Source organism: Thunnus maccoyii, chromosome 5 (genome assembly GCF_910596095.1).
Source record: "Thunnus maccoyii chromosome 5, fThuMac1.1, whole genome shotgun sequence".
In the NCBI taxonomy this organism is placed as follows: domain Eukaryota; kingdom Metazoa; phylum Chordata; class Actinopteri; order Scombriformes; family Scombridae; genus Thunnus; species Thunnus maccoyii.
Genome location: NC_056537.1, coordinates 18369642 through 18381849, shown reverse-complemented (window position 1 = coordinate 18381849; position 12208 = coordinate 18369642). Strand labels below are relative to the sequence as shown.

Here is a 12208-nt window from a genome sequence, read left to right as displayed (position 1 = left end):
TTAAAGGATAGGTTCACAGTTTTTTAAGTCTGTCTTAAAACAACAGTAAGGTGGCCATATGAACACTGAAATAGATTTTCCTCACTGTAATCATTCCTCCTGTTCATACTGCCTATCAAACAGTCACAGTTTCTCACATTCTATAATAGAAATATGTACAGACGGGTGACAGATTAAAGGAAAAACCTGAATAAATGAGTAGAGAAACATAATGAATGCAGATGCTTCCACACAGGTGCACTGCATGGTACAATTAAGCAATTAACATCCAATCATTCTCTGTTGGCATGTATAAAAATGCTGAGCAGGCCTAGTAGATTCTGATTTTGTATCAAGGTGGCAAGAGGAAAAGATCTCAGTGAATTTGAAAGAGGGTTCATTGTTGGGGCTCGGATGGCAGGAACTTCAGTCACAAAGACTGCTCAGCTGGCTCGTGTTTCAAGAGGAACAGTGACTAAAGTGACATCTGCATTTCGATCTACGGCAAAAACATCAGTAAATAGGGTCAGAAATTGTGGTTGACAGCACACATTTGATGACTGTGATGCTCGTGCATTAGTGCGATATGTAAGGGGAAACAGAAGAGCAACTCTTCCTCAGGTGGATGTCAATGCAGGATGTGATCAAACTGTGTCAGCAAGAGTAGTCTGTTGACAATTACAGAGAGGGATATTGTAGTAGGGTTGCAGTGCATAAACTCATTACAAAGATGAATGCATATTTGAGAGTTCAGTGATGCAAAACCCATATGCACTGGTCTACAGAGATGTGGAAAAAAGTGATATGGTCAGATGAATCATCCCTCACCATATTCCTGACAAGTGGGCCAGTGCATGTGTGGCATAAACCAAGAGGTGCGTAGGCAGGGTTTAGCAGGTAAATGATGGCATCCTCAACTGGAGAGGCTTCAAGAGTGGCTTAGCCATGGGCTGGAGCTGCTCCAGGACAAGTCTCTCCAGGGTCTTCATGTGGGAAGTCAGTGCCACCAGTCTGTAGTCCTTGGAGCCAGTGGGACATGGCGTCTTGGCACAGGAATGAGACGGGACGTCTTCAACAGCACAGGGACCTTTTGAAGACTCAGGCTCATATCGAAGATATGGTGAAGTACTCCACATTGCTTGAGTGGTGTCTCATCAGCTGTCTTCTTACATGGTCATGTAGAGGTTATAGGCAGGGGAGGGGGAGGGTTGGAGTTGTCAGGTTGGAGAGGGCAGTTAAGTCTGGGAACCCTCTAATAGTCAGTATGAAAAGGAGGAATGATTATAGCAGAAAGAGAAAAAACTTATTTCAATGTTCATTTGGGCACCTGACTGTTGTTTCAAGACAGACTTGAAAAAATGTGAACCTGTCCTTTAATAACTTAAGACAATTATCTTTCATTTAGTTTTTTTTTGTAACATAGCAAATTTTTTTTTTAGCAAATTAATGAAATGTTTTGTAACTATGGTAAATTACACTTGTGACAAATCATCATTCAAGTCAGAAATATCTGCAATTTCTTATTGTGTGACTTGTTATTCATTCTTTATGTATAATGTTTTAATCATTGGCAGTCTATTTACAAAGGCTTGGCAAGGGAGAGCAGCAAGCTAAATGAAACAACAAAATATGAATTAAGATTAAAAAAATATTTTAATCAAATATCAGATTGGAAATATTTGATTTTTATTCAATTTGGACATGTAAATTTAAAAGAGAATGAAAAGTGAAAAGTGGTAAGACAAGCAGAAAGTTGGTCTGTTCTCCAATGCAAATGGTGACTTTCTCATGGTGAAGAACAAATCTAGGTCACCGAAAATATTTCAGTTATTACACATATATATCTATATATATATATATATATATATATATATATATATATATATATAGATAGATAGATGGGTAGATTCAATGACTTCATTGTCAAGTCTCTGTAACACTTGACACTCCCAGTTCTTCAGCGGTATCTCTATACTTCAGTCTCCCATCTACCCCATTAGCATATTGCTATTCTCCTTTTTGATATTTCACCATTGAGCTCACAGCAGCAATGATGAGAAATCCCTTTTAAGCTAAATCAAATGTCACTTCTATTGGCATAGTCTTATTGGGTTGATGTTGATTTTTCAGCTTTCCAATATATATGAAATTTTCTGCCAGCCCATTTTTAATAATATGTGCACTTTTGGGCTCCCGTGATTTATTGGAGTGATATTAATATGATTTTCCATATTTTTATTTTGACTGTAGGCCACATACAGCACTGTAGATAAGTATGTTGATATTATGTTTTGGTACTTTAGTTTTTAAATTAATGGATAGGCAGGTTCTCTGTGATACTGTGTTGTAATGAGGAGGAGGTTGCATCCTCTCTGTGTTGCCACATGAATATGAAGCCTGTCAGTCTTCAATCTGTTGTCTCTGGAGAGGATGGTAAAGTAACAGCATGGACAAGCAGTAATTTGTGTTTCTGAAATTCTATTAGCACCTCTTCATTTGGTGCTCATGTAAACACACATTGTTGTGAAGATGAGCTACTTCCTATTTCCTGTGCGTGCACGGAATGTTTTGTAGACCTGAGCGGAGGCACTTAACCTTTGGGCCTGTGTTTCAGGCCAGGTCCGCTGCAGAGTTAACCGGTGTTGCTCATCAAAACAAACATACTGGCTAGCAGCATCTGTTTTCAGAGTAGTTAAAAATGAATAAGAACTCACAAATGTGATAGTGAATACAAAAACAAAGAGACATATTGTCTGATAATTTTACTTACAGTTATTCAGTGGTACAGTAAGCCACTTTGAGTGAGTTTTAGAGTAAAGAAATAATAAATATGGAGATAAAGCCTAATGATGATATTGCTTGTTATATATTATGATATCTCTGATGGAGGAGTCTGGTGAGAGTTGTCTGAAAAGTCTTTTCAGCCTTGCCTCAGTGAGTGAAGCAGTATTAATGGTTCCGTTGCTAGCAACATGCTGGGTTTCAAAGTGCCCCTTTTTATAGGACAAGGACTTCTTTTCCTCTGGGCTTTTAGTGAAAAAGGGTCACCAGTCCTCTTTTGTAGTTTTCTGAGTGTAATGAAACAGTTGTAGTAATGTTCATACGAGAGTATCACAGACTGTTCTGTAATATGTGTCCTCTGCTCTGTAACAGATATACAGATAACTGTTACCTGGGGGCTGAGTAATGGCTTTTGATTTTAAACCAGAAAATTGAATGACTGGCTGAGTAGCTAAACTCCATTATAAAGTAGTGTTTTTCTGTGCATTTTAAACCCATCTTGTTTTACATCTCATTGTTTTGTTATGTTTCCGCTCTCCGGTGTGTGATGCTTGTTACCTAGTTACTGCTAAGAGATTTTTGCTTTTGGCACATGTCTTCATTGACGTCAGAGCTTCTTTTCCACCTTCACAACTACATTACATATGTCTCATTTCAAATCGAGGGTCTCTTAGAGAGCATATAATGCAAGGACACACAACAACAAAAGACCACAAGCCATGGTGCCTTATTCAGAACATTAGTTTCCAGTGACACTAATGAGTTAATACTCTAAGGTCTAAAACGAGATGTACTCTATCTCAGAATCTGGAACTAAAAACAGTTTATTCACCAAAGAGAAAAAGATGCAAAAGTTAAAGAATAAATTAGAAATGTTCTCTGTTTTAATGTTCTCTGTGGTTTTCATACACTTATTAAAAGATTTTGCACTTCTTTTTTTTATTTTTATTTAAAGATGCGAAATATCTCACTTCTTCAGAGAGTTTCCTGGAACTAGTGGTTAGATGGAAGTTGTTATGTTTGTTTCACAAACTACTGACGGATTTATAGAGGATACTGCACTTGAATTTAAATATTTGGAGGTAGCTTTAACATTGTACGTAGAGTGAAAGCAACTAAACATGTCTTAAACAATTACATAATCTTCAGCACAACATGACTGCAGATAGAACGACAGGCATGAACTGTATCCAACTTTCATACATGACAGTTTTCTTCTACAGAAGTTAATGTTTTGTTTGTTCAACTTGGTGGACATAATTTCTCTCAGCACACATCTTGTCGCGAGACTGAACTTCCACAACAAATGGAGCAGAGTTTGACCTGGCTCTTTAAGTTTTACTTCGTTTTTTTTCAAAATCTATTTTTCTCAAGAAATCTGCTACTATGCTGCACGTCCAGGTACTTTAGTCAGTTCAGAGTAGAGAAAAAGTGGGCTTTTTCATCTTTGTGAGACAGCTCCACTTGTCTCACAGAAATGAAGATGTCTGACACGTCACTTGTCTCCCATTGTTTGTACTAACAGAAAAAGACAGTTTACAGTGAAGCTCTGAGGTTCAGTATTTTGTTTATAGTTTGCAAATTGATGTTGGCATTAATTTTATATTGACATTTACATAGATTAAACATGATTATTTTATGTTGTTAAATGAAAATGCTTTTCTTTGTCTTGATATTTTAAGCTTTTGTGACCTAATTTAATACTCTCTTGTTTTTCTATGTGGTAATTGTTGCTGGTTGTTAATGTTTTACAAGGTAATGAGTGATTATTAGTACATTACCTTCTCTTGTAACAGAGTTGAGTAAGCCACTATTGTTTTAAATCACTGATCTGGCATGCTGGCATAACATTCTTTAACCTCTTTAATTCCTTCATTGACCCAGTATTTATTGAGATGTTACCCTTTTCAAATTGTACTTTCAATAATATTACAATTACCAGCAGATGGCAAAGAAACAAGGCAACAATGTGGTGAATTCAACTTCAAAGTTTGGAAGTTAACGTTTCATGCAACTATTCAAGCAAGAAATGTGTGCTTAGGTTTCATATATTTTATATCATAAGCCAATGGATGTGGCAGCATTGTAGGGCATAACATAAAATAACTTTCTGTGGTAACGGTATGTTGGATGGCATATTACAATGTGTCATATGTAGCTTCTCAAACTGACACCCAACCATATACCTGTCTGGTATGAGCCACATGAAATAGGTCAGACACTGAGCTGACCTAATTTGGTTTGATCTTGTCACAGAGCCACAGTGTTTCTAGTTGTGTTAAAGATCATTTGAACCACAAGCCATGAGTCCACCCCCTGTGTTCTTCAATGACCTTGCGGGCTGAACGGCTGAAATGAGACCTTGCTTTTCTGCGCAGTGGCTTCTGTGAGTTAGCTCGTGCAACAACCAGCTTGCCCTTGTGCCCCCCTCCTCCCACTGTGCGTGCTGTGTGGCCAACCCCTCCTGCCCAGGGGCGAGGACAGAGCAAAGCCTGCTGGGATGGGGGGTGGGGGGTGGGCTGGGGGTTAGCTGGCGTTGTGCCACCTTCCCCTGGCAGCTTGGCCTGACTGGGGGCAAAGAGGGAAGCTGCTGTGTCTCAGATTGATGAGGACAGGTCTGTGGTCTTGGTTTAGAGTGTTGCAGAACAGACGTCCTGCTGGCATACCCTGCCCTCTCTGCCGCACGCCCCCCAGTCCTCCATACTCGCCTTATCGGAACTCCTAATTGTCCTTATGAATATTTTAGAGGCGAGCAGGAATGGGAGTTCAGGGCTGGGGGTATGGTTTCAAGGGCCCTGACAGCTAATGATCCACTCAATGACCAGAGAGAGAGGGAGAGAGACAGAGAGACATAGTAAAATGCTCAGAAAGATTTTCAATAATCTGTATGTTAACGTTTTTGTCTGGATTGTAATTTCTTCTGATCAGTTTTTAATGTGTGCCACCTTTTCTGTCTGTGGAGTGGGAACAGAGTCTGTGTTCTCATTCTTTTTAATCTGTAGATAATGATGACATTGGTTTGCCTTTATCCTCAATTTGTAGTTTAATTCCCTCTCGTCTATGACTGAAAATATGTAGTCCGCTGATTGAGACTGTTCTCTCTGACTGTGGCAGCTAATAGCTTTGTCACATCAGTCATTCACCACAGTCTCAGAGCAGAAAGCTCTGAAGGGACTGCTGGCTGCACAGCAATTGCCTCTTATTCAGTAAAATGGGTGGGCTATATTTAATTGGCAATCTAGTCAGTCAAATGCAGGTAATCATTTGCAGTATACAACACACAATAAGATGAGTTTGCTCCCATATGTATCACTTCTTTAGATTCAGCAAGCATGACTCACTTTGGATTAATGGGCCAGTCTGACTTTGGGCTCTGAGTCCATTGTGGTCTGTCCATTGTCATTGTAATGTCAGGTGGGATTGAATCTCACTATGTATATTGTTTTTCTAACAGCTGCAAGACAACAATATCAAAATAAAATGCAGACAGTTGAGTTGAGAGCTTGCCCCCTCCCACAGCTCTTCCTGTACATGAGTAACTAGACAATAGAATGAGCCAAAGGAAGGACATGAATCCAGCCTCATATCCTGATATCAGTCCACTCAGTAATGTGTAATGGTCATGAGATTAAACAAGATATGTCTGGGAATTACAGAGGTTCCTTATCTAATAGACCAACTCACAATATGTGAAGGGAAACGAGAGAGAGAGAAAGGAAAGAAGAAGGCTTCCTACATTACAGTAACTAGTGCTGGGCCATGGCATACAGTGCCTGAAGAGGCACCAAAAGAGGCTTTTATTCCCCTCAAGTGAAGACTACAGCACCACAGGGGAAAGGGAACATGGTGGTAGTGAAAGTCTCTTAAGATGTTATATAAGAGCAGAAATATTCCTTAGCAGATAAAAGCCTTCCTATCAGCCGCCTCCCCATGCTGATTTCCTAGTGCGTTCACACTCAAAGAAGCCCTTTGATAAGCACATTAGATGGAACGGCCTGGACACAATGGTGATGTCATGAGGATTAGCACGCTACCTTGCTTAGTCTAGCAGCAGGCACAAGGGCTAATTCACAGCACTGCAGGGCGAGAGGCTGGGACACCCGACTGAAATGAGGTGAGGGGAGGTGGCTGCACAACAAGCAGTTAAATTATAGTTTCTATGTACTTTAGGCCGGAAGGCTGGAATAAACACAACATGCATTAAACATTCATGATGTCCTCCACTTTTGGAACATTTTGTGTAATTTCCTGCTGTATTGCCGTTACATTAGAAACTGTCTTGCTGTTGAGGGGGCCTGTAATCAGAGCTGTGGTGCACCAGTCATAGGTCAGGTGGTGCTCTGCCATTGGTGAAAGCTACTGTAAGTATAGCCTTTTGCCTGTGATTCTGGCACACTGGAGGATACTATAGAAACAGCCTCTTCATGCCTTCCTTTCAGCCATCTCCCCCACAATTTTGAAGTTCAGCTTTTATACCTAACCACTATCTTTCTCCTTTCACCCTGCCTTCTATTCACGTACAGTACTGTACAGTACATGAATAAGTTAAATGCAGAAAGCTCTCTTGACACGAGAGATGGAGAACATCAGAGTGAAATGGTTTTCCAAGACACACAGCAGAGTAAATTGCTTGGACCCATTTCACTGAAAGTACTTCTCAAGGAACAGGTGATGTAGGTGGCTTATGCAATGGTTTTAGATTTATTTTTATCCATGGAGTTGTGTTTGCTTCAGTTTTTTTTGTAATAAAGACGTGTATATGACGCAAAGTTGTAATATAGGATCCAAAAATTTACATAATGTAGGCATGTTCTAAAATGATGAAAAGTCTAAAAATGCTATCAAATATATATTGATTTTAACAATTCTTAAATTTTCGGTGTCAAGAATGATATTTCATAGAATTAACATTGATACTAAATCAATTTGGTATGCAAGGTTGCCTTTCACTGTGCTATATCTTTCCGTACCAGACATACTGTATGCTGCAAACCTGGAGAGGCAATTACTGTGCTGAATGTTCCCCATGGTTACAGCTAGGTTAATAGTCAGGGTTCAGGTGGAGAAGACAGATAGATGTTTTCTTCAGGACAAGGAAGCTTCAAGGCCTTCTGCAATGGAAAATGTTTTTTAAAGAGAAGTTGAAGTATCACACAAGCAAACTCACAGACACACATGCATGAACACACGCATACACACATGGACAATAGTGCCCAGTTGGTTTGACGTCAGCCACTCACAGTCTCATTTTTATTTGAAGAGCCAAATTTCTGTCAATACAGGTTTGGACTGCTGTGAGAAAATAGCAGCTGGCCTTGTTCCCACTCATCTTTGTGAGCCTCTCAGGGCCTTGTGAATAGATTACACAAGTTCCCTTGTCTATACTCTCTACAGCCCCCCTCACACAACACACAGTCCATATCTTTCATCAGAAATGCTACTGAAAATCCCAACCTCAGCTGCATTCACATCCAGCCAACTTCACTTTCCAAAGAACAACCCCCACAGCTTGACCCAACATTTGAGAGGCATTTTTGAAACTGCTTTTAACAAACTATTCACGATGTAAAAAGAAGTTATCTTTTCTTTTGCATCCTGTTTGTGTAGTAGGTTTTCCCTTTTCTAGGTCAGAACACTGTAGTGTCTGGAGAAATCTGTAGCACTGTCATGTAAGAGCAAAGTTGATCTGAGGTCAGGTGGCCTTCAGGGCTCCATGTGGTCCCTTCTACGGCCATGTCTCTGCGCGGCTGCCTCTGATTGGCCGGCATGGGGAGCCAGGTCTTGACAGGTGTTTGGAAGAGAGACACCTGTTTGGCCATGTGCTGATTTAGTGATCCATTTACTGGGAGCTGTGGGCAGTGTCTGTGGGACACCCAAAACATGCCAAGTCATTTAACAAAGAATTACAGCCATGCTCTCCCAGGCCTTCAGTCTCTTATATGCATAAGAATGATACTGAGATGATTACCTCTTTCATTGTTTAACTAATGCACACCAACTGTTGTGTATACACAGCACCTCGCATCACAGCTTCAAAGTGTCTTTTTTAAGATAATATGTATTGTCATAATTCATGTTGGGTGCCACGGTGCAGATCTGAGTGCTGGCTGTCCTCGTCTTCTGCTATCTGGTTCCCGCTTACCCACTGTGCTGCTGCAGCCCCTCCCTAAATGGCTTGGGCCAGTGGGTGAGGCATACTGAAGGCTGGCCAGGCTTGTTGTGAAAGTAGAGCAGCCCTGCCCATCTCGCACAGCCGTGCCCGACCAGTCCAACCAACATACTCCCATAATGAGCAGGTTGGAACTTAAATTTGCAGGTTCAGATCAGATCTTTGGCTCACTGGTGGAGAAAGTGCATAGTTTAACCCCAGTAAACACAGGCCTTTCACGGCCTGAACTAAAGAGGGTTCGTTCAGTAAACAGGAAATGAACCAGCAAGGCGTTTTCTTAGAATGAGAAGAATGCCACTGCTCTGTACCACACCAAACTGTAATGCATCTGTGGTACAGTGCTGGCCATTCATTATCCAGAGGACCTCTCTCTCTCTCACTCTCCTCTGGGCATTGTGGACACTTACGTTTGAAGAGATGTGGGCGCTTCTCTGAACTTCCTTATTTCGGTATCGGCTATGCACAGCATCACATTTATATCTGTGCAATGTAGATTGACAGTTTTTGTGCCTTAAAATGTACTTCTCTCAAAAAATGTTATGAACATAAAATCTAAGATAAAGTGAGGGATTTAGAATCTGGTTTTAATGATCAGTGATACTATGCAGGAGTCTCATAAAACCATGGCAGTTTTAGGAAATGTGACTTACACTGAGGTTGTGGTGAGCAGCTCTGGGTTAGCCACATTGTCTGCACAGACCTAAACGTACTGTCACACCGCTGTCAGAGGATGTAGCAGCTGTAGAAATACCCCCCCCCACATACACACACACCGAAGTCACACACTCTCACACCCAACACGACACCGATTCTTACACCTATAGTTTCTCTTTCTCTCTTTCTCTTTAGTAACACACACACACACACGCACACACACACACACACACACACACAACCGCACACACACACACATTTTCCACTTTGTTGGGTGATGAAGACAAGAAACAGAGAGTAAGGTCTCATTAGTGTGTGTAGGTTCCTTTCCTCTGGCTCACACTCTGACCCCTACATCCACAGGAGTCAGTGACCTTCCTGTAGACACGAGGCCTTCGAGGCAGCCCACAGATAGAGCAGGGCGCTGCTGCGGACCTGCAGCAGCCTGATAGAGGAACCTTGAGAGCCACACATAAATCATGTTTTGATGTACACTGCCTTGATATCACAAGCTGTCACATGCTGTCAGCAAGTCTTGTTAACACAGCTATTCAGAGCCGTAATGAGGAGCAGAGAACAGCCTGTATGAAAGTGAGCAAAAGAGCACATTACTTGTTTAGTTATATGACTTTTTTTTGTGTGTGTTTTTTATAGTTAGAATAGGCTCTTTATAACACCACAACACACCACCCTATTTACTTATGAGCTCTTTGCTTTTACAATAATTGCACAATTTCATGCTCAAATAAGCATCTTTGACCACGTTGTTCCATTTTATTCTCCACATGCATTAACTTTGATAAGATCCCACGAGTGACAACCATACTGAATTACAGACTGGGACACACAAAAAGTGCTCTGCCGTAGTATCTTCTTATGCAGGGGTTTCTCAGCAGGGTGGCTTATGATAACTGAAGTATAATAAAAAATGCAAACATACACACTTGCAGAAAAGGAGAAGGAAGAACAGAGCGGGACAACGGCAGGGTGGAGGATTGAGAAGGAGAGAGAAAGAGAGGAAAAGGGAGGAGGACAATATTTTGTTTCTCTGAACACTTCTGAAGGGTGAAAGGATATGGAGTGACATTTCAGTTTCCCTTTGGTACAGAGCCATGTATTGAACTACAGTTTAGCTTTGCATTGGTGTAACAGCTGCTAATGTTTTGCTGTTATAAGAAAAACAATGAAGGACATGCATACAATAATTGGTAAATGTTTGATTTTTATATATACATATATATATATATATATATATATTGGCAGAAATGTATATATTAGGTAACAGCACAAAAACACAGCCACATCTTGTATACTGTTTCTGTTCAACTGTGCAATTTCATTTCAGAAATTGAGAAACAAAGGCCATAATGACTGTGCTAGTCCTGATCCTGATGACTGTTTTGGGCACAGCCCCCTCATGGACGACCATTTCGGCAAACTAAGCGAAGAGAGTGATTTAATGTACAAGCGCTGTGGTGTAAGTACTTTCTTTGTCCCCTGCTATTTTGTGTTGATTCCTGTCTTTATGTTGATGTTCACTACAGGCGCTAAACAAGAAAGAACACAGAGGTTGTGATAGCCCGGACCCCGATGCCTCATATGTCCTCACTCCTCACACAGAAGAAAAGTATAAAAAAATTAATGAGGAGTTTGATAATATGATGAGAAATCATAAAATCGTAAGTACTGTAAATGCAACGTTTTTGCTTGGCTTTGTGGCACAAAGGATTTTCACTCTTTTTTCATTTAACTTTTTCCTCTTTTTGTTACACCCCCAGAACCTCTGTCAACTTCTTTCAGAACTACTCTAGCTTAAGATTAATGCCCCCTCTTCTGGGTGTTCATTTGTTCCTTATGTTGATTTGTTCTGCAACTGATATTTTGGCACACCCTGATAAGATCACATTTCATTAACAGGTGAAATGTTGCATGCTTCTGCTGGAAAGATTACACCCTAGTATCATGGTCATGTTATCATAAATCCAACAGCAGTTGCTATTTAAACACATCAGGAGCTTACAGTAAATACTTACTCATGTAGTGTTTATCATAAAGATCTGCAGGTTCTGTGATTTAGGGGGTGGGTTTTTTTCACCTCATTGCGTAACAAAAATAAATTAACACAAAAGATTCATTTTCACAGTTCCTTGCTAATGTAATATGTAATGTAATTTCCCTCCTTTAAATCTTTCTATCACCTCTCTCTCAATGCATTCTAGCATTAAATATCTCCTTTTACTCCTGAACAGTTCCAGCAACACACTGTTCCCAGTGCACAATAACACTACACTATCATTTAGCATCTTCCCTCTCCTTCATCAAATACCACACCGGCTCGCCCACTAAAATACCACAAACCTTTTGTGATCTTATCATGCGTGACAATATTAGAATTGTGCAAGAACATAGTGCTTACTAAGCAGTAGTTTTCTCTATGTTCCTGACATGAAGAGCATCACTTTGCCATTAACAAACTAATGATAACACCCGACTGGCCCACTGGATAATGCTATGATGAAATGTTCTCACTGCCACCTGTCATTCTCACTTACGCTTTGCACAGTCAGCACTTTTTAGGTAAATGCAAGTGAGTCACGATTTTCATAGCTGTGAATCCCCGCTACC

At 40.5% G+C, this 12208-nt stretch overlaps 1 protein-coding gene across 9 annotated transcripts in view; it reads left to right on the top strand.

Annotated features, from left to right (window-relative positions):
* mef2aa (myocyte enhancer factor 2aa) overlaps positions 1–12208 on the top strand; it is a 70124-nt gene that overhangs the window by 42644 nt on the left and 15272 nt on the right. For 6 of the 9 annotated variants that reach the window (XM_042411085.1, XM_042411091.1, XM_042411089.1 and 3 more), the window contains one exon: positions 11128–11262. In XM_042411085.1, the coding sequence (XP_042267019.1) occupies positions 11128–11262 (135 nt within the window). Of the gene's footprint in view, positions 1–10928; positions 11061–11127; positions 11263–12208 lie in introns of all 9 variants that reach the window. The other 3 variants (XM_042411092.1, XM_042411090.1, XM_042411088.1) reach the window with 1 other exon arrangement.